The 27,718-nt window shown below is 38.7% G+C and overlaps 1 protein-coding gene across 1 annotated transcript; it reads right to left on the reverse strand.

Moving 5' to 3' along the window:
• Nucleotides 1-1,267: 1,267 nt before the first annotated feature.
• LOC134840773 (KICSTOR complex protein kaptin-like) lies at nucleotides 1,268-14,169 on the reverse strand. Its single transcript, XM_063856812.1, has 6 exons — nucleotides 13,794-14,169; nucleotides 13,509-13,705; nucleotides 12,574-12,825; nucleotides 8,098-8,282; nucleotides 5,964-6,153; nucleotides 1,268-2,024 (listed from the first exon to the last, which is right to left on the reverse strand). The coding sequence occupies exons 1-6, from the start codon at nucleotides 14,095-14,097 to the stop codon at nucleotides 1,728-1,730; spliced, it is 1,425 nt and encodes a 474-aa protein (XP_063712882.1). The 5' UTR covers nucleotides 14,098-14,169; the 3' UTR covers nucleotides 1,268-1,727.
• Between the last annotated feature and the right edge of the window lie 13,549 nt (nucleotides 14,170-27,718).

A 27,718-nucleotide genomic window follows, 5' to 3' on the forward strand; every position in this document is an offset into this window, starting at 1 on the left:
ATTAAACATCAACTAGCGTGTAACGCACCTCCGGTGTTTCGAATTTTGACAACCCATGAAAAACCGCATATATTGGAAACCACATCTGCAGGCTTTTAGTGTACTCTGACAGCACCCAATTATTTGGCTGGTAATTTGACATTTATTAACTTTTTAAAATCCTATTTTCCGTCATCTCGAAAAAAAAAAACTCTCGAAAAAAAAAGTTATTTCAGTAGTCATACTTGAAGGCAAGATTTACAACTCCTGGGAGTACCCTGGCAGCACCCAATTACAGGGTTGGGTTATTTAAATTTTGAGAATTTTTCTAAACCTTGGTTAATTAAAAAGCAGGCATTCAGACAGACAAAGACTTAAGTTGGCCTCAAAAAAATTTATGAAAAACTAATAACCTTGCGGAAAACTAATTGAAAATTTTTCTTAGGCATTGCAATATATGATATAGTTTAAACATGAAAAAAATCTTTCGGTAAACATTCAAAATTATTAAGCTTAAACATGTGAGATAGCTGTCACTAGCATAGTATAGATATAGATAGATAGATTAAATATAGTATAGAGAGATAGATAGATAGATAGATAGATAGATATCGATATAGATAGATAGATAGATAGATAGATAGATAGATAGATAGATAGATAGATAGATAGATAGATATAGATAGATAGATAGATAGATAGATTCGAAACTAGAAGTCGATCACGTTCTTTGTGACCTTTAGACATTTGCTGTTCAATAAGGGCTTGCCTTCGTTTCAACAAAAGAAATGAACTGAACATAAAAATAAATCAAAAGTCAAACCGCGAAAACGTAAATTTAAACCTGAACAAATTTTAAAACTTTTTCTGAAAAAAAAAAAATCATCGCGACCTATATAAGAGTCTGAATTACGTTCATCGACTCTTAACCATGTTCAAATTATGTCTATTGATGAGGACTATTCGGCAGTAAATGAGCTGCTGGGTCTAGCTGTTCTGCGCTGAACCCTATGAACAAGTTGTACCCGGAAAAAATTCTAGTACCCGATTAATACAATTTCTCCTCGAACTCCTTACTCACCTTTTAAACGACCATTTCTTCTTCTTCTTTTTGTTTGTTCTGAACGGGCGGGCGAATGAGTTGCCAGTAATCATGTGCTGAAAAAAGTCTCTTCAGAGCATTTTTCTAATCTGAAAACAATTACTTTTCACACTTGATCTGGCAGCTAGCGGAAGTTGACGGCGTTTTATTACCAGTACAAAGTACATGGGTTAAATATTATCAGCCTTACAAAGAAAAACAGATACTCTAAATTAGTAGTTGGCAACTAGCTCATCAGACCATTTAGACCTCTCGTGGGTACCATATATAAATATATATCAAACCACAAATTTTACCATATTGGGTAATGGTTGGAATGGAAAACCACTTCTAACTTTCTTTCTATCAATTCAAGTTTATCATTTCAAATCTGCATACATAAATAACTAAGCGTAAAAGCGATAAATCTCTCGATAACCCTAAATTATTCATCCATACTGGATCAATTCACTCCAAATTTCAACCCACTTATTGGCCTTTATTTTGAGAGGTTTCGCAAAGTCAACTGCATATAAATATTCCACATCGGTCATCCTTTATAGACACCAATTACACTGGTCAGATTTGACCATTAGGATAAAAAATGTAAGTGGGGGTGTCTAGTAAAGATTGCGAATTAGAACCAGTATAAAACAAAATTAAAATATCAATTTGAAGCCTCCTTGTGTAGATATGCCGTCGCATTCAGACTATCATCTTCTCCTTTGTTCAATCCTCCCACGGGAGGAGGAGTTGTTTCTCCGCCAGTTTCTAATCTCTTCACGAAAGCGAGTAAATTCTGCTTGCATATCTGGGCAATATAGGCTATGTTGTGTTGCATGATGTGAACTGAATTGTTAGTTACTACTATCAGGTCGTGCACACCGTCATTTGAGAGGTCAACGACCTCTAAGGCTCTAACTGGCCCAGGATACTTGCGCTCCCACATCAGCTCATAGATATTCTGTTTAATACAAAATTAGTCATGTTTTCCCACGCAGCGAAAAAGGCTGAGAAAATTTGTACACATAGCACTTGCGATACAAAACAATACAGCCGCTAATTCGAAACAATATCGAAAAAATGCCGAAATCTATCAAAATGAATAAAACTAGTTTTCAAAAAAAACACCAAGACAATAGAAGATGAAATTAACATCAGAAGAAAATTAACCAAGCTTTAAAAAGCCGAAAAAAAATGAGCAGAAACCCTTTCAGCCGAAAACATTTCACAAAAGACTTATTAAAACTAATAAAAAGTTGGTAAAGCCGCATCCACCTTAATACACACAAGCACACAAAAGGGTTTTTGCTCATCAAACGACGCAGTATGAGGCCAATAAGCGGATATAAAACAGGCCCAAACTTATTAAAACCGAGAAAAAAAGAAAAATGAAATTTTAAAAAAGACTAAAATTGATTGAAAAGTTAATAAAGACCCATACCCTTCAATATACACACACGCACACAAAAACGTTTTTCGCTCATCATGGACGCAATATGAGGCCCATAAGCAGATAAATTTAGGCCGAAACTTATTAAACCGAGAAAAAAGAAAAAACAAAAAAATGAAACTTTAAAAGACTTAAAAACTAATGAAAAAGTTGTTAAAGCCCCATCACCTTCAATAAACACATGCAAATTGAAAATTTTTCGCTCATTGAACGACGCCACTTCAGGGCACTTAGTAGATATAACACCGGCCGAAACTTATTAAACCGAATAAAAATAGAAGAAAAACAAAAAAAACGAAATAAAAGTACAAGTTGGTAAAATTATTACCAGCCTGAAAAACAAATTTTGAATATGACCGATAATTAAAATGCTAACATGCTCAAATAAAGTCTGTTGCAGTTTCCAATAGAGACCAGAAGATTAATAAGTCCAGGAGATGAGTCCTGTGGACAAAGTTGGTTACCGGGAAAAAAGTCTAGTACACGATTGCAATACTCTTGCTTATCGCAAGGCGGCAATTCCAGGCGACAGTTGCTTATCGCAAGGTAAACAGGCGACAGTTCATACTAGTTTAAGAGGCAAATATTAATAAATGCGCCTAAGACCGCGAATTTAATCGCATCGGAGCAAGTGATCACTGCTTGTCAATGCCTTGTTATGAATTTACAGCTGTTACGAATTCTTACCGAACACGAAAACATAACCTGGAAATGTAAAATTTCCAAAATCCACATCAAGCTTCACGCAGGTGAAAAAAGAGAGCAAAATACTTCAAAGTGAAACACAGATTCGTGGAATGATTTTTATATTTATTTGAGAGCTTATACTAAACATAGCCATCAGACAGTTGGAAAAGAGTGAACGAACGCAAAAAAAAACAGAAAAAATATCAATTTTTGACAGAAAAACACAGATGCCCCTAAAACTATTTGAGATTCTAAAATAACTTATGATTGAACCATTTTTTGATAAACTAACCCATTTTGAATAGGTAATTTTTTTATTCCGCTGGGAAATCGGAAAATTAAATTCAATTTCGAAACTAGAAGTCGATCACATTCAGAAAGAAAATGAACTGAACTTTGAAAAAATCAAAGTCAAACCGCGAAAAAGTAAAACAAAAAATGAAAAATATCACGACTTACGTTCATCGACTCTTCTAAAATATACGGCCTTAAAGCTCATCGAATTTCAAGAATATGTTGTGATAGACATTTGATGATAAAACTCAAAGAGTTCATGGTAAGCTAGCCGACCAAAAATATGTCTGAAATCAAAGCCGAGAAAAAAGTATTTCAAGAATGAAAATTGCCGGTCTGAACTTACACTGAAAAAAATTTGTCCTAATATCCTGAGTATAAACAATTTCCCCTCAATGTGAAGTCCCCCTCAGCGTGAAAATTTTTGGCTAAGAAAGTGATGTAATATGAGGCTACTTAGTTAGTGTATAAATGATACGCCGAAACCATTGAAGTGAATCAAAAAGTACTAGCGTGTAACGCACCTTCGATGCTTCAAATTTATGATAAATCACAAAACCGCAGATATAAGAAATAAAAATTGCATCCTTTGAATGTACTCTGACAGCACCCAATTACAGGGTTGGTAATTTCATATTTTGTAAAGTTATTCAAGTTTTTTTAATTCAAAATTTGAAAAACCATACTATTTTGTGATTTTTTTATATCTAAGTTCGTTGAAAATTTTTAAAATGACAAAAAAACGCCATTTCTCGGAAACTAAAAGCAAAGGAGCAGTCGCATTTGCACCCAAGATTTGCAACTTCTGAGAGTACTCACAGCACCCAACTACAGGGTTGGGAACTTCAAATTGAAATTCTCTATTTTTTTTTTAAGTGACATATCTCCAGAACTACAAAAACTTGAGAACTCATATTTGGAGGCAAAAATTGCAACCCCTGAGAGTACTCTGACAGCCTCTGACATCAGATTAGGAATTCCAAACTTTGAAGAAAGAAATAAATTTAAGTTTTCTGAAAACTTTTTTGAAAAGAAAAACAGAAAAAACGTCATATCTTGAAAACTAACAGGATTTAAGCACTTGTAGTTGCAGAAAAAACTCGTAACCCCTAGTAGCGCATTGAAAAGCCTCAATATAGAGATAGGAACTTAAATATTTTATATCTTGAACATTTAAAGAACATTTAAAGACATCTTTGAACATTTAAAGACATTACAAACGTCGCATCTCGGAAACTAAAAACATTTGAGCAGTCGCAATCGGATGCAAAATCTGCAACATGAAACTCCTGAGAATACCCTAACAGTACCCAACTACAAGGTGGAGAATTTCAAAACTTTTTTAAAATTATTCATATTTATATTTAATTTTTAAAATCTAAGTTTTCTGAACAAACAAAAAAAACAAAACACGTCATATCTCGAAAACTACAAAGATTTGAGCAGTCATTTGGATGCAAGTTTTACAATCCCTCAGAGTGCCCTCACAGTTTCACACTACAGGATTCTAAAACTGTCATATCTCGAAAACTACAAGGATTTGAGAAGTCATATTTCGAGGCAAGATTAGCCACTCATGTGATAACCCTCACAGTTTCCACCTAGAGGATTGAGAATTTCAAACTTTAAGAATTTAAAGGATTTGAGAACTGATATTTGGAGGCAAGATTCGCAACCCCGCAGAGTACCCTGGCAACACCGAACTACAGTGATGAGAATTTCAAATTTTGTAAAGATTTCAAAACTTAAGGTTTCTAGAGATTTCTGAAAAATCGCGAAAACTGCCGTATCTCGTAAACTTAAAGGATTTGGTTATTCATATATGGAGGCCAAAACCACAACACCTGGGGAAGTCCTGACAGCATCCCAATACTGGGTTGCTAATTTCTAATTTGGTGAAATAAACACTGAATTCAAACTCGTAAAAAATCTTAACCATTGCAATATACGATATAGCTTGAACATAATACGTTGAAAAAGCTTAAACATGGCGAGATAGTGAAGCCCGCATTTAAATATATAATAGATTATTTTCGAGTGGGAAATCTATTCATTAAATCCTTTTTCGACTACCCAAAAACTATTCACGTTTTTTTCGTGTTATTTGCCACTTGCGTAGTTGGAGAGCCTGATTTCACTTTCTCTTTGCAAATGAAATTGAAATGAGAAGAAATCATAGGCGAAGAATCAAAACCTGAAATAGACAGAAGAAAATTAACACGACCTACATTAAGGTTTTAACTATGTTTATTGGCCCGTAAAAATAATGTGTTTTCGATAAAATTCCAATACCCCGAAAAATGCAATCAAGGATTAAATTAAGCCGAAAAGGGAGAAATCCTAAGAAAAAACCTGGAGACTGCTGTGATCTAAATTCCGAACTGTGAAAAAACGCTGATCGCAATGGTAATCATAATACAAAACTGCATATATAAATCAAACGATTCCTTTCAGCATATTTATGTCTACCTTAACGGGCGAAAATTTGAATGCTGCAATCTGTTGATAGAATGTTCCGATGACTATCTCATTTTGACAGTCCATGTCTATGTCATATACTGCACAGCACAGAACACAGTCGGCCTCGATACTTGAGTCATCAAAGGGCACCACTTTCGAAAAGCTGCTGTTAACCACGTCGTGATACACGTACACAAACCTTAAATCAATTGCACACCATTAAAAAACGAGTGTTTTTAACTTCAAAGAGCTATCTAAAATTGTACAATCACAAAACCCAAGTGCTCACGAACCGAAGATACTAAAACCTACAGCTTTTTTTCTTAATAGGCTCTTTTCTCTTGACGTTTAGAGTCCAAAACCTAATAACATAACAAGGATTTACAAAGAGGCGAAGCGGAGCTTCCTACCAGTTGCGATACAACACAAAACAGCCGCTAATTCGAAAAAATTTCAAAAATGCCCAAATCTATCAAAATGAAAAAAAAACTAGTTTACAAAAAACACCAAGACAATAGAAGATAAAATTAGCATTAGGAGAAAAATAGCCAAGCTTTAAACAAGCCGGAAATACCTGAGCAGAAACCCTTTAAGGCGAAAACATTTCACAAAAGACTTATTAAAACTAATAAAAAGTTGGTAAAGCCGCATCCACCTCAATACACACAAGCACACGAAAAAGTTTTCGCCCATCAAATGACGCAAAATGAGGCTAATAAGCCGCTATAAAACAGGCCCAAACTTTTTAAAACCGAGAAAAAATAAAAAGAACAAAAAAAATGACATTTTAAAAAAGATGTTGAACCCCACGTTAAAAGTTAACAAGACTGCTCGTATCATGGCGAAGCCCTGAATGTTCCGACTGCCTTTTAAGGTTTTATGGATCAGTAATAACATTAAAAAAAAACAAATGAAATAAAAGAAAATGAAACTCTTTTTTCTAAAATTCGAATTTTTTTTTGAAAATCATCCCCCCACATGCCATATAAAGTACAAAAGGATAAATTTCGCTTTTTGTAACAAATCAATTATGGCAATTAAGCTGCTTTCAACGAATTTGGAACAATTTTACGACTGATTAACTCTCCGCTTGCGCGTTAATAGCGCGAAATATATCGCGCGTTAATTGTCCCAAATTGGCCAAAATTGCAATCTTTAAACTCCCATAACTTTACGAAAAATGATCACAGGTGAAATATCTTTTCAAATTTGAGCTCAGGACAACAATAGCTTTCGAACGATATAAAAAAATTCCGTCAAAAATGGTTAGTTAAAAAATTTGTCTGAAGAAAAAAAAACTCACCCCGAGCACAAATATTCCGTTACTTTCGTATCGAAAGTCGGAACAATAAAGCCCCACCCCCTTCAATACACACACGCACAGAAAAACGTTTTTCGCTGATCAAACGACACAATATGAGGCCCATAAGTCGATATAATATAGGCCGAAATTGACTTAATCAAGAAAAAAGAAAATAAAAAAATGAAATTAAAAAGGCCGAAACTCATTAAAGCGAGAAAAAAAAATGAAATTTTAAAAAGACTTTAAACCGATTTAAAAGTTGTTAAAGTCCCATCCCCTTCAATACACACACATAAAAACATTTTCGTTCATCAAACGACGCAATATGAGGCCAATAAGCCGATATAAAATAGGCCGTAACTTATTAAACCGAGAAAGAAAGAACAAAAAAATTTAAGTTTGGAAGACTTAAAAAAAAGTTGTTAAAGCCCCATCACCTTCAATACACAAAAGCACAGTGAAAATTTTCTGCTCACTAAACGATGCCAACTCAGGGCACTAAGCCGATACAATATAGGCGAAATTCATTGAACCAAATGAAAATTTTAAAAAAAGCACAAAATGAAATAAGAAAATAAGTTAGTAAAATTACTACAGACCTGAGAAACAAATTTCGAAATGCTAACATGCTCTAAGAATATGCTAACATGCTCTATAAAAATATGTCTGTTGCAGCTTCTAACAGATACCAGGAGATTAATGAGTCCAGAAGATGACTCCTATGGACTAAGTTGTGTCAGGGGAAAAAAGTCTAGTACCCGATTGCAATACCCTTGCTTATCATAAGGGTAAAAAAAGTTCCATAATGCCATTTTCTTTAAAAAGAAAAATTGCATTTACTCTAATGCAGTACAGACAACCAAGTTGATCTCGGTATTGCCTAGATCTACTGCTTTGCTGGTGAAGAATCGTAACTGAGTAACAGGACCGTCGAAGCAAATAACTTTCGCAAACAAGAGCTCCACTGCAATAGGTGGTGATTCAGTTGTGTTTTCTTGGGAAGTGGTTATACTCGTAAGGGCTAGCTAAAACATACCAATTTACTTACTAATATCGACAAAAATTCTAAACTTCAATTTTGATTGCTTCAAAACTTACATAGTGGTCACCTAATATGCTTAAGCACTGCAAATCACGAGACTTACATTGATATACTGAAAAGAAAAAATTGACTGAAAAACAATGAATTTATTTCTCTAATACACTTTTTTGATGACACTGCTAACTTATCATATACTAGTGTGATAATATTTGAAAAAGATTGACCGGTTGCCATGCTAGTAGCACAGAATGACCAGAGCACGCAACATACGGCTAGAAAAGTGTAATAGGACAAGGAAACCACAAAGTTTTCGAATTATTGAACATTCGAATTTCGAATAAAACAATATATATATTAAGTTAAGACTCATTGAATTTCAAGAACTGTCATTTTTTATGGTGATAATCTGAAAATTAAAATACTCTTTCGAAAATTATTGTGACCTTTAAATTTTTGCTGTTCGATAGTTGAGTGTGCCTTTCTTTTAAGACAGAAAATAAACTGAGCTTAAGAATATATCAACTGAAGCGAGAAAAACAAACTTGAGATTGAAGAAATCTTAAAATTTTCCTCGCCAAAATAAACGACCTCGATGAGTGTCTTCTATGTTCATTCGTTGCCGCTTTAGAAGGGGAAATATCTGAACAATTACTCTCGACATAGAGAGCATTTAAAAAATTTTAACACAGAGGGGAAGCTGAGCGATACAAACTTGCGATACAAAACCACTTGCGATAGAAAACAAGAAAACCGCTAAGTCAGAAAAAAAATGGAAAAGGTCAAAAAACCAGATCCACCGAAACGAAAAGCTATTTTTTCAACAAAAATTTTATTTGCTTGTCAAATGAAGCATTATAGGCCGATATTGAATAATCCAAACCCTATAAAGCCGAAAAAACAGAACAAAAACACGCCAACAAAAGAAACTTTACCAATGGGTAGCGAAGCCGAAAATACCTTAGCAGAAAACCTTTTGGCCGGAAATATCAACAGTAGTTAAGACTTCTAAAAAGTTTTTAAGTCCACCTAACGCTCATAACACACTCACACACAATGAATTTAATTGCTTGTCGAATGAAGCATTATAGGCCGATATACTACAGGACAAAACCTATTTAGACGAAAACAGAAAAAAAAGACGGAACAAAATCAAAAAAATTCAAGGCTAATAAAAAGTTAGAAAGTCCTTTTCATCTTCACTCAAAAATACACACTCACATACAATTTTTTTGGCTCGACGAAAGACGAATTTGAGGCCATTAAGCCAATATAATATAGGCCGAAACCTATCAAGCGGAAAAAAGGAAACAAATAAAGCTGAATAAAAATTGTTGTCATGAACTATAAATTCTACAGAGATATTGAGCAATTTGCGCAATCCAGATAGGGGCATTAAAGTTATGTTTCCCTCCAAACGACACAAACTCAAGGCTAGTACAATTAAACCCGCAGAAATACATCAAAACACTAAAAATACTATGTAAATTGCGCAAAGCAAAAAATTCTATGTGGCAACTATGTCGCCAAAACATAAGCAGATAAATATTAAGCCGACAATTTTTTGAAACTTCTACAATTTCTAATTTTGACCATTGCTTGAACAAAGTTTTTCTACGGGAAAAAAGTGTAGTACTATTATACCAGATTGCAATACCCTTGAATGTAATACCCCGCTAAACACCTTACTGTCTTTTTCTAAAATAGCTATTAACAATGCAAAAATACTCCGCCATAATTTTTTCAGAGAAGTAGAACAAGACAATTGTAAATTATAGAATTTTTTAAAATCAGAAAAGATCCGTACTTTGAAAATTAAGCCGACAAAAAATCAGCAGACAAACGAAAACGGGACTCCAATTTCACCCCAAAACAATCATATATCCCTAAAAAATAAAAGGCCTGTCTGACTGGGACTCGAATTCTAGACCTTAGGGTGAAAACAAAAGCGCGTTATGCCAAAAGCAAGTGCAAAGGATACCGAAAATTTTTTGGTTCAGTAATAAGCAAGTTCAATTTCATGTTTTATATGCAAAAATTCTAGTTCCCGATAACAGGACCGTTGCTCCCGCAAGTGTACTTTTCCGGAAGGAATAATTGTAAACTGCCATACTACAATGAGAAAGATCATTTTGAGCTTCGATTTTGTTCCAACCATTCAAAATGGAGAGAAACTTCGTCTTCAGGTGTGTTTATAGTTTTTCTTTTTCTTAAATTTTCGCGCAAAATCAGTTAGCAAAAATATTCATCAGAATAAGTAGAAGTATATCATCGAAAAGCCTTTTCAATCGTGATTCGAACAACATTTAAAGAACTTTCTCTGTTGAGGAAAACTGGCCCTTAATTTTCATTTTTGGTCTAATTTCGAGCAAATTAAGTGATAGTTTTTCCTCTGCCGAGAACTTTTTCAGTTGTAGTCCAACTTTTTAAAGACAATTCTGGTCCAATATACCTTACTTAATAACTGTCTACGTGTCGTTCGATTAGTTCTTTTTTCACAACACGCACAAAAAAGTTTGCAGGAATGGTCGGAACATCCTATGCTACTTGCACAGAAACCGGCTATCACTGTGGCTTTTGTATTTTGACATGGGACAATCTAATTTGCAGGACAGTTATGCATACAAGGATTAGTGGGTTACAAAAAGCTAAGATAAATGTGAACATATTTTGGCTTGTAAGCACGCTATTAATTGTTTAAGAAGCCTTTCAAGATTCTTAAAGGCAAAAATCTACTTGAAGCTCAAAAGATCATATCATGCCTTGTCTTAAGCACTATGCCACAACTTTTAATTATTGCAAAAAATACAGTTATTAACTCTTAAATAAGCCAAGACAATTACAAGGACAAGTAAACGCCATTGTAAAAAAAACTCACTTAATGCGTGTGTACTTTTTAAACTTATTTTTTTTATTCCACGAAACAAGACATTATGAAACAGGATATTCTCTTTATGAAAGAGAATATCCATTTGCTTTTACATCTAGTCGAGCGTCTTTATCAGTTAGGGTTGAATTGTTGACAAAGCTCTCGCCTTGCAACGACTGAAGTTTCGGCTCGATTTCAACATCAAAGCAAACCTCGCTCATGAGGGTGGCAAAGATATCTCTGGTTTCGTTATGCCTCATGTGGGTGTATCCACCCTTTGCACAGTGAAGGGCCTGGGTAAGGTCAAAAGATTGACCACATGCTCATGTGAGTGGAATGTTGGTTGGTTCCCATCCATATCTGAGATAAATTCCATCCCGGAATTCGGATTTATTCAGGTTAAAAATATATCTGCTAAGAGGCAGTGCATTTAACCAGTTTGAGGCTCCTTTTTTGGAGGCCAGCTCAAGTGCGTATTTTTCATTGTCGCTCAAGTTGTTCAAAATGTTAGTTCTCTTTTGGTTTGTTCTTTCAGTTTTGAGTGTTTTAATTGTGTATTGATTTTTTCTTGCTCAGATATAGCTGATAATGGGTGGTATGTGTCTAGGACTGATGATGTTTTAATTGACCATTCTAAAAAATTCTCATAGTCAGAAGGTAGCTTGATATTTAGACCACCCATTTTTATTGGCAAAGAAGCGATGTCTCTAAATTGATGGCTGATATTATCTTTACCAATTAAATTTGGAATGAGATTATCCTGCAGTGGCCTGCATGTTTTCTGTGGTATTGGGTGTAGTTCTAGCTAAAGACGATAATTTTTCTTGTACCCCTTTGGTGTAACAGGAGTACACGTTTTGTGATGTTTTCGCGATCTTGCCAAGAATTTTCAGTATTTTATTATGTTCTTCTTACTGAGTTTCTAAGAAAATTTTACATTCAGTCTCGGATCCTATGACAGAACTAAGTACTCTGGCTCCTTTCTTCATTTCAATTTCGGTATTTTTGAATACTTTTATCGCCTCATTGTGTTTTACAATGAGCTGGCATTTCGATGCATTTACATGATATCCAAAATATTTTCCGTGTCTGATAATGTTGTCAAGAACTCTTCGCAGGCTTTTCAAATTACCGACTGCGTTGCCATCATCTGCATACCATTTCTGTGTTACGCTGTTATCGTTGACTAGTTTTATTAAAGGTACAGTGGCTAGCCCGTACATTGCCATTGCTAATGGGTCTCCTTGTGTGGTTCCTTCTCTAGATAGGATTACTTTTTCATTTACGAAAAATTTGACGGATTAGAGTATGAGTTCTGTATTGCGGGTAGTCCCAATGTGCTAATTGTTTTAAAGCACCCAAAATTTATTGCCCTTAAAAATTAGCCTATATCAAAAATAACGGATACCTGAATATTTCCATTCTCCCATGCAATGGCAGACAGCCTTTTATGCTCAGCAAAGGGTACGTACATCACATCCAGCCACATAATAAGTGGTAGCGGCTGATCAACTTGTTCCAAAAAACGGCGGTCAAATTGGAATTCTGGGAATAACTTCTGAGACTCGTCGTGCGAAAGCTCGCTAAACTTGAAGAGCTGATCTGTTGAGCAATTTCGGAAAATGTGAACGTCTGAATTTTCGCACGGAATTAGAAACACCTGTGAAATGAGAACCTTTTGAGAGCCTTCTTTTGAAAAAAAGAACGGATCAACCGTACAATTCCCCCCCCCTAATCGATTTAGGGTGGATAAATTACTCGTTTTTCATATATCAACTTCGAGGGCAAACTAAATTGATCTAATTAGTCAAAAATTAATTCAAAAATAACTATGAATAATAATTTGGTTAATTAACAGTAGAAAACAGGTGCTCCTTTTGGAAAATTTTCACAAGAAGTCTATTCTGCGCTTTTGTTTGAAATGAATATTTTATACGAAATCAATTTTCAAAAAATACGAGGCTAGGGGTGAGCTTCTACGATAACAAATACGTGGCAAGGGGGAAGGAGATTGCACGGTTGATCCAAAAAAAAACACTTCTTTTGAGCGTTTTTCATTTTGATTTTCGCAGAAAAAAAAAACATGTGACGTTTTTGCGAAATCTGGAAATTAAAATCGGCATTCTAAATTACAAATAATTCACGTTTTTTCGGGCGATTTACAACTAAGTTATTGGATAGCGTAATGTGAATTGAAATTACAAAAAATTCCAAACTTCGTTCATTAACAATAATTCGACTTTCGCTGCTCATCGATATCAAGTGGAAATAATTTATCTCTGATGCTTAATTTTTGAACTATGATACAGAAAGTATCTTGAAATGAGAAAAAGCTCACTCAACATTTTGATCGTCCTCGGGAGTGCCTAAAAAGGCATCGGTTACGTTGGTTGGGTTGAAAGTCACTACTTGTTCAACATAATCTACAGGTGTCGAGGCGGCATCGTCCACACTCGGAGCGGAGTAAATATTTATGCAGCACTTCTGGTCTAAACTCTCATTTTCAGGGTCCTCCTCAACCTGGTTGATGAATATGACACCTTTAACAAACGTTCAATTCTTTCTATTTCAGTTGTCGAAAGACGATTTCGGACAAGGAAATGATTTCATTCCTATCTCCAAACTTACATATTAGATTCACATCTTTCTTAGGAATAGAGTGGACAGCGAGGACGGTGAAAGAACTCTGGAACTCGGTTAGACCTGGAAGTTCTACAGTGGGAGCAGTTCCACGAAGATTATCTGCCCTATCAAAACGAACAATTCGAAAGCAATTTTCGAGAGCTTTTTCATTGGAGTCTGTTGCTGCAACTAAGACTTCTTCTGCTTTACGATTGCAGTTAAAAAGCTTAGTACTTCCGTAGACATTGGTAATCCCATCGAGTTTTACAGAGAAGCCTTCCCAGAGCCAGCTTTTGGGGTGAACTTCCATAACTAAATAATTCTTGAGGTAGAGCTTGTCATACGACACAAAATGAAACTTGTTCACTGGTGCAGTTCATCATAGTCTGTAATAATTTTTTAAATGTCGTATAGTTATAATTCGAGATCGGGAATGTTTACAGATGAATTCAAGGGCCAACTTCTAGGCCTTAACATTCATCCAAGAGCATAATTAATTGAACAGTTTCATGTTCATCGTTGGAAAAAATCGCCTTGTGTGGAAGAACTTCTAAGTGTGCAGAAGGGGTTTAAAGACAGGTGGGGTATGATATGAGATTTGACGTCTTCGAGGACTCTCCTAAAAACACATTGCTGTTTGCAAACTCTCAATTGACGTTTCTGGAATATAGCGAGTGCAATATTCTATAAATGACTTGATTGTGACATTCGACCAGAATTGACAAAAAGACGTTACGAAGGGCTAGCAGCTAACCTTCCGAATTGGCAGTTTTAGAGGATTAACAGTGTTTTTCAGACGATTAGACAAATCGTGAAGACTGAAGGATTCGGAAATTCTTAATTTTTAAAAATTCGAATTGTGACGTCACGCTTCTGAGAAATCAAAAAAACAGAACGATATACGTTGCGAAAACAACAACCACGACAGTTGTGAGAAAAACGACGAGAAATACGACAGAGTGTCACCAGTGACCGCTCCGAGTTGCAACGATTGTGTAGCTACAATCGTAGCAAGACCATTCACAACAACGGTGAAGGGTGGAAACCAGCCTCCCGGGGAGGAAATAAGGGTGTTATTTACCCTGATTCAAGAATCCGGAGGGGTCTCGGGACTTGGACTTAAACCATTTTAAACAAACTTTTAGCTTCCCGATTATGTCCTGAATTGAATTTATTTAACATCTGAATTCATTTTTTGACGATGGGAAGCCAGGAGTTAAGGGAAAGGGTTGATCCATCTTCGATGGAGATGATGATTTTTATCTACTGAACAAAAACAATAGTAATATAATAAGTAGTAGTAGCCCTGTTTTTAAGAGTGACCTCGTGGTCTGGGGATACTGAGACCCAGCCATGAGCTCACTAATTTTGCATGTAAACAAGTTACTTGAGTGTTTTGACCGAAGCCGAAAGCAGTAACGTTTTTGTCGACCCGATGTTAGAAAGACCACCAAAACAACTGGCTTTGGTAGAGACGGTGAAAAGCATGTAGAGCATAGTTTAGACGCTGGCCGGTCGTTTCATAGCTTAGCTTTATTTTCCGTCAATATGTACTTCCGGGCGAATGTTACATAGAATGTTACGGGCGAATTATGGCGCTCCTGGGTGTTATTCTTTTTTAACATTATGATCGGCAGAAGCGTTAACGAGCACTCCGCGCCGAGCGGATGCTCATAATAACGCCCTTAATAGGCCCGGGGCGGAAGGGTAGTTCGGAATGCGGAAGCCTTCCGGATTACCGTGAATAGCTTTTCAACCTAGTTAAGACCGAAAATTCACGTTCCAGGAAGGGTGGGGGTATCGGCCGTCCCCTCGTTCCCTGAGAGGTCTGTGACCAAAAACACTTGAAGATACACAAGAAACCAAACAAAAAAAAGTATAGTAGCCAAGGAAAACAAAAAACATCAAAAACAAACAAAATAACCAAAAACAGTTTTAAAAAAAGTGAAAAAAAAATCAGTTGAAATAATCCCCCCAGACAACATATGATCCGACCCTCCTGTTTGTTGTTGATAGATATATTGTTGTTACAAGCATTTATATGAATCAATATTGTTACGATCATTTTTGTGGCCCGTTTGTGAGGCTTGTACTGTAGTGTTATTTGAGTATTTAAGCACGTTAATGCTAATTTGCGCTCAATCCGGAAGGGTCAGCTGATTTGCGCTCAATCCGGAAGGTTCTCGGGATTAGTGAAGAAGACTGATCCGGCGAGTAGTACATGGAGTGACAAGAGGGGTCTCAACGACAACAACAGTCGACTGTTGGGTATCGTTAACAAGTTTTGTATCCCTTTTGGTACAAAAAAATAAGATAGTAATCTGTTGGGGGCTCGACAGTGCTGCACTGTAGTGACCCTTCACCGAACTGCGAATTTCCGAGTTAAGCACCTTAATTTGGACATTGAACGAACCCGGAGGGGTATAGTATTACTAGTAATATTACTCATGCAGCCTATATTAATACTTCTATATCGTTTTTCAGTGAAAAACACATTAAGCGGACCTTATTTTAGGATAAAAATAGCGATATTTTGTTCCCCCTACAAATCGCAATTTTGAGCTATGTAACATTAGCCATGAAGTACATATCGACAGAAAACAGAACTAATCTATAAAACGACTGGCCAGAGTCTAAACAGAGCTCTACATGCTTTTCACCGTCAATACCAAAGCCAGTTCTTTTGGTGGTCTTTCTAAAATCGGGTCGACAAAAACGTTTTTGTTCTCCGGCATAGAACGCTCAAATTAACTTACTTACATGCAAAATAGTGAGCTCATGGCTGAGTCTCAGTATCCCCAGACCACGAGGTCACTCCTAAAACAGGGCTACTACTATTTGTTATATTACGATTGTTTTTGTTCAGTAGATAAAAATCATCATCTCTATCGAAGATGGATCAACCCTTTCCCTTAACCCCTAGCTTCTCATCGTCAGTAAATGAATTCAGATGTTAAATAAATTCAATTCAGGACATAATCGGGAAGCTAAAAGCTTGAAAAAAATGATATCAATTCCAGTCCCGAGACCCCTCCGGATTCTTGAGTCCGGGGAAATAACAACCTTATCTCCTCTCCGGAAGGCTGGTTTCTACCCTTCTCAATTGTTATGAATGGCCTTGCAACGATTGTAGCGACACAATCGCTGCAACTCGGATCGGTCTCTGCTAACGCTGCTGTTCGTTCAAATCTCGTTATTGTTTTTTCATCGCGTTTTTCGTTGTTGTCGCCGTCGCAACTTTTGTTGTTCTGTTTTATTTTGGATTTCTTCCAAAATGGCCAATTTTGACGTTTCTCAGAAATATGACGTTATCGTTCGAATTTTTAAAAATTTAAAATACCAGAATATTCTAGCTTTCACAATTTTTTCAATCGTCCGAATAACACCGTTAATCCTCTAAAACTGCCAATTCGGAAGGTTAGTTGCCAATAATCCGAAATTGCATTTTCGTCCATTCTGGTCGAATGTCACATACTCCACGGGCAGCCCGGTCAATGTCCCCATTGAATCTCGTAATGTTCGTAAAAATGGTACAGTGCCATCGAACAGAATTCACAAAATGCAATAAATCACTTTTATCCACGTCATATCGACTCATTGCAGAATATAAATGGCATCATACTACACTACTATAGCCTTCCAAATTCTTTCACTAATCTGCACTTTGAGAATATGACCTAAGATAAAACATTTTTTCTGACTTCCAACGTCTATGCCCTGATTTAAAAGTTTTTCTCCTAGGTTTTAAAGGGTGTTAGTTTGCAGGACAGTCCCGCCAACCAACAAGCTAAAATTATCCTACTATGCTTCTTCACTTCGGAAATTTTAGTTGTTATTGGTCCTGAATATTAAAATTAAGGAACTTTGTGGTTAGAAAGAACAATGAAACAATCTCCCTCTTCAAGTCATTACCCAAGCCTTTCATGTCACCACAAAGTGATCAGTTGCCCTAGTTGATTAAAAACAATTTTGCAGGCTAGAATATTTAATTATACTCTTTACTCAAGTTTTTCTATGAAAATAGTAAGTGTCTCTAAAGCCACTAACTTAAATCAAAATACAAATTTATAAATGCAGCAAAATCTTTAATGTTCAAAACTCAACTAAAATCTTTTCTTTCAGTTTCAATTACAATTTGGTTGCTTAGTTCCTCACTTGAGTTTTTTTGTCAAACATATAAAACAATTCTGAGTTTTAACTTCCTCTCTTCCGTCACTTCTTTGTTCATTTTTTTTCGTCGTTTAGAAGTTCTAATACTTCTAAATTCTTCTAATTTCGTTTCTTTTTGCATCGTGTTTCCCGGCCATTCTGTCAATGCTCCATCTCCTCCACACATCGGTAGCTATTCTGACGCCGTTGTAAGCAGTCCTCCATCACTTCTGCTCTTCTGCACTTTGTTTATAACAAGGTAGGGGGTCAACGTTAGATTCTCTGTTCCTGCAGAAGCTGTTGTGGAGACACAACGTCACGTTTCTCTCCAAATCATCCTTCAACGTCTCTTCTTTCTCCCTTCCATCACGTTCACTCATCCTGGAGATTCTCTTTACGGCGGTGGTCACTGCATTCCAATGAGTTACAAAAGCTCGCTTGAAAGCCCTTGCTCAAACGTCCAGCTGATACGTACTGTACACTCTGCCGTACTTCGACATATGCTTCTTGGCATATTCTTACAACCACGCAGTCATGTTGGCTCTAAACCATGGCATCAGTCGTCTTCTTGCCCATATCTTTTTCACTTCCATCGGAATGTTCAGAACCTTGCACATTGTCTCAAAATTTCTAAAACTTTTAGACAATCCAATTTCTGCAATTGTTCTCTCGTCGGTGCCTCCTGTCTATTGTTCTCCTTCACATGAGCTTCCAGCCATCGTATCACTATCATAACCCCCTTTATCAATATCGTTATGGGCCGTGATGAGTCTGGTAAACCCATGGAGAGCAGCTCTCCAGAGTCCCAGATCAACACCAGATTACTACGCCCGGGATACGACCATATTTGCAGCAAGCAATGGCAGGGAAACTCATCATGTGTTAACATGATGCTCCTCCAATTACGCTTTCCTGAAGCTTCCAGTAGTGGTTCCACTTCCATCATCACTCGGTGGACTTCATCATTCTCATCTACTGTGTTGTAATGCGTAACGGTTGATCCTCTCTGTTTTTGTCTTTCAAAGTCACTGAAAGTCCCACTGACGTATCCCATGAACTCCTTTCCCAGTATCGATTCCAATTCCTCTTTAGTTCTCTCTGGAACTGATGAGAAGATTTTGCACGGTAACTCATAAGACTTTTCTGACATTCTCGCTAGTCTTACACACTTTGGCACTGAGAAGGCCTGATCCACGATCGTTCTCGTACTTTTTACATCCACAGCTACGAAATGCACTGGGTATCTGCTCTTGCACATTGGAGCTAATGTCGATCTCACCAAATATTCCGCTCGCGATGGTCGCGATAAGTTTCATTGTGTCTGATGTTCATTTCCGCCTTGATCGCTTCTCTACTTTTTCCCGATGTGCTTGTGCTCAGTCTGCAAAACTCCTGGGAACACTTCTACACTGATGGCCGTGACCATCTCATGTTTCTGTTCTAGATTCAATAGTGACTCTAAAGAACCAAACATGCTGTAGAATCCTAGTGCAGTCACTGGATTCACCTCGGTTCCTCCTTGACAATCTGCGATCAGCTCCGATTCCGTTTTCGCTTTCATCACAATGTTCCCAAACAATATTGTCAACAGCTTGTGTTGTTTCTCCAGGGTTTTAACGCAATCTAGGCCTCCACAAACGTGACCTTCCAGTCCACAGACTTCTGCCAGACAGCTACCAGGTGTAGCCCAGTCCTCTGGTCCCCAGCCAGGCAACTCTACTTTATCCTCTCCATTGCTCTTAGAGGCTGTAGTCATCACGTTATAGATGATATTAAGATCACGCAGGTTACAATCTGAATTTAGTTCTCTCTGTACATCTTGTGTTGCTTGTAGTATTGAATCAGCGTTGGGACTAGGACACCATGAGGGTCTCATCAGTTCCCATACCACCATCAAGCTCGTTCTCAGCAATTCATCTGAGAATCCCAATCCAAACTTTACTCGTTTGTCGGATTCTGGCGCGGAAGGTGCAGTCACTTTTTCCTCCAAGACTAGTACCAGCCTGGTCTGCTGATTAGCAGCGCTTCTTATCGTTGCAATTCTAGACGTCCAGAATCTTAGCAACACTGCTTGCACGTAATCATAGAAGCAATCGCGTATGTCTTCATTCAGGAATGGATTGTACGCTATCCCTATGATTCCTGACACGTAACTGTAGGACTTCTTCCTGATCGGTCCACAGTATTCACTGGATTTCGGCATTGTTCCCATAGACTCTTTATCGAGCCTCAGCTCTTTGTTTGAGAATCTCTTGATTTCATCTATTTTCTTCATGGGTTCTAGCTCTACAGGTTCTTTCATGTTCACCCTCATTGGTTTACTTTGAAGCACGTCGAGCAGTGCTAACAAGAGTAAGTCTTTCGCTCGTTCATCGTCTTCTTTCAGCATCTTGAAACAGGTGTTCAAGGCTGGCACTGAAACTTGCTCTATCATGAACCGGATGAAACAGAGAGCGTATCTCCGCTTCCCGCACGCTAGTGCCATTCCCTCTTGGATTATCAGATATCTCATGCTCATCATCAGGAATACCCTGTCTTCCTTTGATCTTTTCCTCTCTTCTGAATCATATTCCCCGCGATTCAGTCCGACCATGCACCAGGCGAACCGCAGCTGTAATTCAGTTCTCACGTAGGGTACTGCTATCAGAGCGTGTATCTTCGGTGTGGTCCTCATTTCTTCTTCGAAGTGCCGTAACACTACTGCTTTCCATGGAAGGCTCACCAGCTGCTCAAACGTCTCTGCCTGTGTCTCAGACGATGCTAGAGTCCTATATGCTTTCTGCTTGAGGGTGGTGCCTTGCATCACGGTCTCCAGTTAACCTTCCTTGGAATTTTCGTCTTCCAGAGCCATTAAGTATTCTCTGGCCGAGTTTCTGTAGTCCAGCATCTCCATGTATCCACCAACGGGTTCATCTATTGATACAGTCTCCGACAGTGTCAGTCGGTTATATTCTACTGGGACTAGTTGTCCTACGACACTTCCCTTTCCGTGGTTCATGGGAGACGGTTTAAATCTTTCATGGTACTCTCTCCACATTGGCTGAGTATTTCCATTTCCAATGTCGCTACAGTCAGAGTGCGGTCACTCCGTTTGGATCATAACCCGTTGATTTTTTTCTTGCCATGAGAATGGGCGGCACCATTGCTACATCCGTTAACATTCTGTCTGTGCCAGGCAATCAATCATCACCTTGTCCCAAGTCCATAGCTTCGTCGACTCGTTTTCTTTTCGCTGAGTTGACAGCTTGTATCGAGATTTCAGAATCCACTTTTGTCTTTCCCGCTCTCATCGGTATCACTTTGCTGCCTAATTTCATCTTCATTTCATTAATCTTATCTATCACCAATTTCGATCGCATCATTTCTTTCCTAGTTCTCGACAGATATACCACTTCTTCTTTACCTTCTTGCGGCGTCATCTTGATTTTGCTTCACTTTCGTCTGTGGCTGAGTCGATCAACAACTCACTCAATCTCCCTTCACACTCGTCGAGTTTGTCAAGGACCTCCCGCATTAGAGGTCGGTTGAGACCCACTTTCAAAATGGACTGGGTTCCGTAGCTCTGAATTACGGTCCAGACTTCTTCCATAAAGCCACTCTGTCCAATCTACATCCCGTCCTGCTTTCATGGTCTCGGTGATGCACCTCCTACTCTTCTTTGGGTACCGTTCCCAAGAAGGGTACTCTAGCAGCGCCTTCTATCCTTCTTCTCCTTGGTGATCCCATAAGGAGTCTTTTTTCTCTGTCTTTAGAATTGCCCGGAGAGCTGCTCTCCGGCAAATCCCGGTTCAATTCCACAAAAGCCGTCGGAGGTTCCAGTGTCGAAGTACCTTCGTTTGCTGGTTCAGTCGTTTCCAACGCGTCTGCGTTCTTTTCAAAGTCACAGAGGAAATTGAAATCCAGGCTGGGTATTCCTCCTGTCGATGCCTGTTCCGCCTTCTCGTCGCTTGATCCGATTCATGTGTTCTAGCTCCACAGGTTTTTTCGTGTTCACCCTCATTGGTTTACTTTGATGCACGTCCAGCAGTGCTAACAAGAGTAAGTCTTTCGCTCGTTCATCGTCTTCTCTCAGCATCTTGACACAGGTGATCAAGGCTGGCACTGAAACTTGCTCTATCATGAACTGGATGAAAAAGAGAGCGTATCTCCGCTTCGCGCACGCTAGTGCCATTCCCTCTTGGATTATCAGATCTCTCATGCTCATCATCAGGAATACCCTGTCTTCCCTGATCTTTTCCTCTCTTCTGAATCATATTCCCCGCGAGTCAGTCCGATCATGCACCAGTCGAACCGCAGCTGTAATTCAGTTCTCACGTAGGGTACTGCTATCAGAGCGTGTATCTTCGGTGTGGTCCTCATTTCGTCTTCGAAGTGCCGTAACACTACTGCTTTCCATGGAAGGCTCACCAACTGCTCAATCGTCTCTGACTGTGTCTCAGACGATGCTAGAGTCCTATATGCTTTCTGCTTGAGGGTGGTGCCTTGCATCATGGTCTCCAGTTAACCTTCCTTGGCACTTTCGTCTTCCAGAGCCATTAAGTATCCTCTGGCCGAGTTTCTGTACTCCAACATCTCCATGTATCCACCAGCGGGTTCATCTATTGATACAGTCTCCGACAGTGTCAGTCGGTTGTATTCTACTGGGACTAGTTGTCCTACGACACTTCCGTTTCCGTGGTTCATGGGAGACGGTTTAAAATCTTTCATGGTACTCTCTCCACATTGGCTGAGTATTTCCATTTCTAATGTCGCTCCAGTCAGAGTGCGGTCACTCCGTTTCGATTCATAACCCGTTGATTTTATTCTTGCCATGAGAATGGGCGGCACCATTGCTACATCCGTTAACATTCTGTCTGTGCCAGGCAATCGATCATCACCTTGTCCCAAGTCCATAGCTTCGTCGACTCGTTTTCTTTTCGCTGAGTTGACAGCTTTCATCGAGATTTCAGAATCCACCTTTGTCTTTCCCGCTGTCTTCGGTATCACTTTGCTGCCTAGTTTCATCTTCATTTCATTTATCTTATCTATCACCAATTTCGATCGAATCATTCTTTTCCTAGTTCTCGACAGATAAACCACTTCTTTTTTATCTTCTTGCGGCGTCATCTTGATAGGAGAAATTGCTTCACTTTTTTCAGTGGCTGAGTCGATCAAAAACTCACTCAATCTCCCTTCACACTCGTCGAGTTTGTCAAGGACCTCCCGCATTAGTGGTCGGTTGAGACCCACTTTCAAAATGGACTGGGTTCCGTAGCTCTGAACTACGGTCCAGACTTCTTCCATAAAGGCCACTCTGTCCAATCTACATCCCGTCCTGCTTTCATGGTCTCGGTGATGCACCTCCCACTCTTCTTCGGGTACCGTTCCCAAGAGGCATCAAAGTTTGGAGTAAGCGTAGCCTTTTTACAATTACATAAATGAACAAACAAAATTAATTTATTATCAGCAAACTTAAATTTTTTTACACAAGCAGAATGACAATACATTTAAACCCATAAAATTTCCGTGGTTCTCTCAGCATCTTGACACAGGTGATAAAGGCTGGCACTGAAACTTGCTCTATCATGAACTGGATGAAACAGAGAGCGTATCTCCGCTTCGCGCACTATTGTTTGGAGTAAGCGTAGCCTTCGGGTACTATTTTGATCTCCTCATAGCCGAAGGGTGCCAGGAAGGTTCGCGTCTGTAGTGTTCCTCCCACCGTTAACTCCGGCTTCACACTCGTCAAAAATAGGGAGGCCTCGGGTAATTCAGCCCTGCCTCTCATCCTCATAGTTGCCAAATTCAGTTCTGCCCATTCCGTGTCAAACACTCCAGGCTTCGGAGTCGCGGCATTGCTTATGCGCCTTCTCGTCGCTTGATCCGTATAAGCAAATTGCGTATACTGTAGCACTGCGGCATTTCTGCCCACAAAACTTGGATCCGTCGTTTCTGAGAACTTCGCTAGCCTCCTTTCATTGGTCTCAAACACTCTCAGCCTAGGAGTTTGCAATACGGAGATGGTCACGGCCATCAGTGAGAAGTGTTCCCAGCAGTTTTGCAGACTGAGCAGAAGCACATAGGAAAATGGAGGGAAGCGATCGAGGCGGAAATGAACATCAGACACAGTGAAACTTATCGCAGACCATCGGGAGCGGAATATTTGGTGAGATCGACATTAGCTCCAATGTGCAAGTGCAGATACCTAGTGCATTTCGTAGCTGTGGCTGTAAAAAGTACGAGAACGATCGTGGATCAGGCCTTCTCAGTGCCAAAGTGTGTAAGACTAGCGAGAATGTCGGAAAAGTCTAATGAGTTACTGTGCAAAATCTTTTCATCAGTCCCAGAGAGAGCTAAGGAGGAGTTGGTATTGATACTGGGAAAGGAGTTCATGGGATACGTCAGTGGGAACTTCAGTAACTTTGATTGTCAAAAACAGAGAGGATCAACCGTTACGGATTACAACACAGTAGATGAGAATGATGAAGTCCACCGAGTAATGATGGAAGTGGAACCACTACTGGAAGCTTCGGGAAAGCTTAATTGGAGGAGCATCATGTTAACGCATGATGAGTTTCCCTGCCATTGCTTGCTGCAAACATGGTGGTATCCCCGGCGTAGTAAGCTGGTGTTGATCTGGGACTCTGGAGAGCTGCTCTCCATGGGTTTACCAGACTCATCACGGCCCATAACGATAGTGATAGTGGGGGTTATGATTTTGATACGATGGCTGGAAGCTCATGTGATGGAGAACAATAGACAGGAGGCACCGACGAGAGAACAATTGCAGAAATTGGATTGTCTTAAAATTTTAGATCTTTTTGAGACAATGTGCAAGGTTCTGAACGTTCCGATGGAAGTGAAAGAGATATGGCAAGAAGACGACTGATGCCATGGTTTAGAATCAACATGACTGCGCGGTTGTAAGAATATGCCAAGAAGCATATGTCGAAGTACGGCAGAGTGTACAGTACGTATCAGCTGGACATTGGAGCAGGGGCTTTCAAGCGAGCTTTTGTAACTCATCGGAATGCAGTGACCACCGCCGTAAAGAGAATCTCCAGGATGAGTGAACTTGATGGAAGGGAGAAATAAGAGATGTTGAAGGATGATTTGGAGAGAAACGTGACGTTGTGTCTCCACAACAGCTTCTGCAGGAACAGAGAATCTAACTTTGACCCCCTACCTTGTTATAAACAAAGTGTAGAAGAGCAGAAGTGTTGAAGGACTGCGTCCAACAGCGTCAGAATAGCTACCGATGTGTTGCAAGACACAGAGACTAAAAGTGCAGAGTCAATGTCACAGGAGGAGGAGATGGAACATTGACAGAATGGCCGGTAAACAAGATGCAAAAAGAAACGAAATTAGAAGAATTTAGAAGTTTTAGAATTTCTAAACGACGAAAAAAAAAGAAACAAAGAAGTTACGGAAGAGAAAAAGTTAAAACTCAGAATTGTTTTATATGTGTGACAAAAAACTCAAGTGAGGAACTAAGCAACCAAATTGTAATTGAAACTGAAAGAAAACCTTTTAGTTGAGTTTTGAACATTAAAGATTTTGCTGCATTTATAAATTTGTATTTTGATTTCAGTTAGTGGCTTTATAGACACTTACTATTCTCTTAGAAAGGCTTGATTAAAGAGTATAATAAATTATTCTAGCCTGCATGATTGTTTTTAATCAACTAGGGCAACTGATCACTTTGTGGTGACATGAAAGGCTTGGGTAATCACTTGAAGAGGGAGATTGTTTCATTGTTTTTTCTACCCACAGAGTTCCTTAATTTTAAAATTCACGACCAATAACAACTAAAACTTCCGAAGGGAAGAAGCATAGTAGGATAATTTTTGCTTGTTGGTTGGCAGGACTGTCCTGGAAACTAACACCTTTTAAAACCTAGGAGAAAAAGTATTAAATCAGGGCATTGACAATGGAAGTCAGAAAAAATGTTTTATCTTAGGTCATATCCTCAAAGTGCAGATTAGTTAGAGAATTTGGAAGGCTATAGTAGTGTAGTATGATGCCATTTATATTCTGCAGTGAGTCGATATGACGTGGATAAAAGTGATTAATTGCATTTTGTAAATTCTGTTCGATGGAACTGTACAATTTTTACGAACATTACGAGATTCAATGGGGACATTGACCGGGCTGCCCTTGGAGTATGTGACATTCGATCAGAATGGACGAAAATGCAATTTCGGATTATTGGCAACTAACCTTCCGAATTGGCAGTTTTAGAGGATTAACGGTGTTATTCGGACGATTGAAAAAATTGTGAAAGCTAGAATATTCTGGTTTTTTAAATTTGTTAAAATTCGAACGATGACGTCATACTTCTGAGAAACGTCAAAATTGGCCATTTTGGAAGAAATCCTAAATAAAACAGAACAACAATAGTTGCGACGGCGACAACAACGAAAAACGCGATGAAAAAACAATAACGAGATTTGAATGAACATCAGCGTTAGCAGAGACCAATCCGAGTTGCAGCGATTGTGTCGCTACAATCGTTGCAAGGCCATTCACAACAACGGTGAAGGGTAGAAACCAGCCTTCTGGAGAGGAGATAAGGGTGTTATTTCCCCGGATTCAAGAATCCGGAGGGGTCTCGGGCTTGGAACTTATATCATTTTAAATAAGGTTTTAGCTTCCCGATTATGTCCTGAATTGAATTTATTTAACATCTGAATTCCATTTCTGACGATGAGAAGCTAGGGGTTAAGGGAAAGGGTTGATCCATCTTCGATGGAGATGATGATTTTTATCCACTGAACAAAAACAATAGTAATATAACAAATAGTAGTAGCCCTGTTTTTAGGAGTGACCAGGTGGTCTGGGGATACTGAGAATCAGCCATGAGCTCACTATTTTGCATGTAAGTAAGTTAATTTGAGCGTTCTGGTCGAAGCCGGAGAACAAAAAAGTTTTTGTCGACCCGATGTTAGAAAGACCACCAAAAGAACTGGCTTTGGTAGAGACGGTGAAAAGCATGTAGAGCTCTGTTTAGACGCTGGCCAGTCGTTTTATAGCTTTTTTTCGTCGATATGTACTTCCGGGCGAATGTTACATATCTCAAAACCGCGATTTGTAGGGGGAACAAAATATCGCTATTTTGACCCTAAAATACGGTCCGCTTACTGTGTTTTTCACTGAAAAACGATATAGGAGTATTAATATAGGCTGTATAAGTAAATTACTAGTAATACTATACCCCTCCGGGTTTGTTCAACCCGGCGGTTACGGCCTATTAAGGGCGTTATTATGAGCATCCGCTCGGCGCGCAGTGCTCGTTAACGCTTCTGCCGATCATAATGTTAAAAAAGAATAACATCCAGGAGCGCCATAATTCGCCCGTAACATTCTATGTAACATTCGCCCGGAAGTACATATCGACGGAAAATAAAGCCAAGCTATAACACGACCGGCCAGCGTCTAAACTAAGCTCTACATGCTTTTCACCGTCTCTACAAAGCCAGTTCTTTTGGTGGTCTTTCTAACATCGGGTCGACAAAAACTTTTTTGTTCTCCGGCTTCGACCAGAACGCTCAAATTAACTTACTTACATGCAAAATGGTGAGCTCATGGCTGAGTCTCAGTATCCCCAGACCACGAGGTCACTCCTAAAACAGGGCTACTACTATTTGTTATATTACTATTGTTTTTGTTCAGTGGATAAAAATCATCATCTCCATCGAAGATGGATCAACCCTTTCCCTTAACCCCTAGCTTCTCATCGTCAGAAATGGAATTCAGATGTTAAATAAATTCAATTCAGGACATAATCGGGAAGCTAAAAGCTT

Source organism: Symsagittifera roscoffensis, chromosome 2 (assembly GCF_963678635.1).
Source record: "Symsagittifera roscoffensis chromosome 2, txSymRosc1.1, whole genome shotgun sequence".
Lineage (NCBI taxonomy): Eukaryota > Metazoa > Xenacoelomorpha > Acoela > Convolutidae > Symsagittifera > Symsagittifera roscoffensis.

Bases quoted from the DNA above. Each gene is read 5' to 3' on its own strand.
- LOC134840773 (XM_063856812.1), bottom strand. From the start codon at position 14,097: ATGGAAGTTCACCCCAAAAGCTGGCTCTGGGAAGGCTTCTCTGTAAAA. The intron at 13,706-13,793 runs GTAAGTTTGGAG...CGTTTGTTAAAG, and splicing joins GAAAGATGTGAATCTAATAT to GTGTCATATTCATCAACCAG. The intron at 8,283-12,573 runs GTATCCGTTATT...GGTATGTTTTAG, and splicing joins GGGAGAATGGAAATATTCAG to CTAGCCCTTACGAGTATAAC.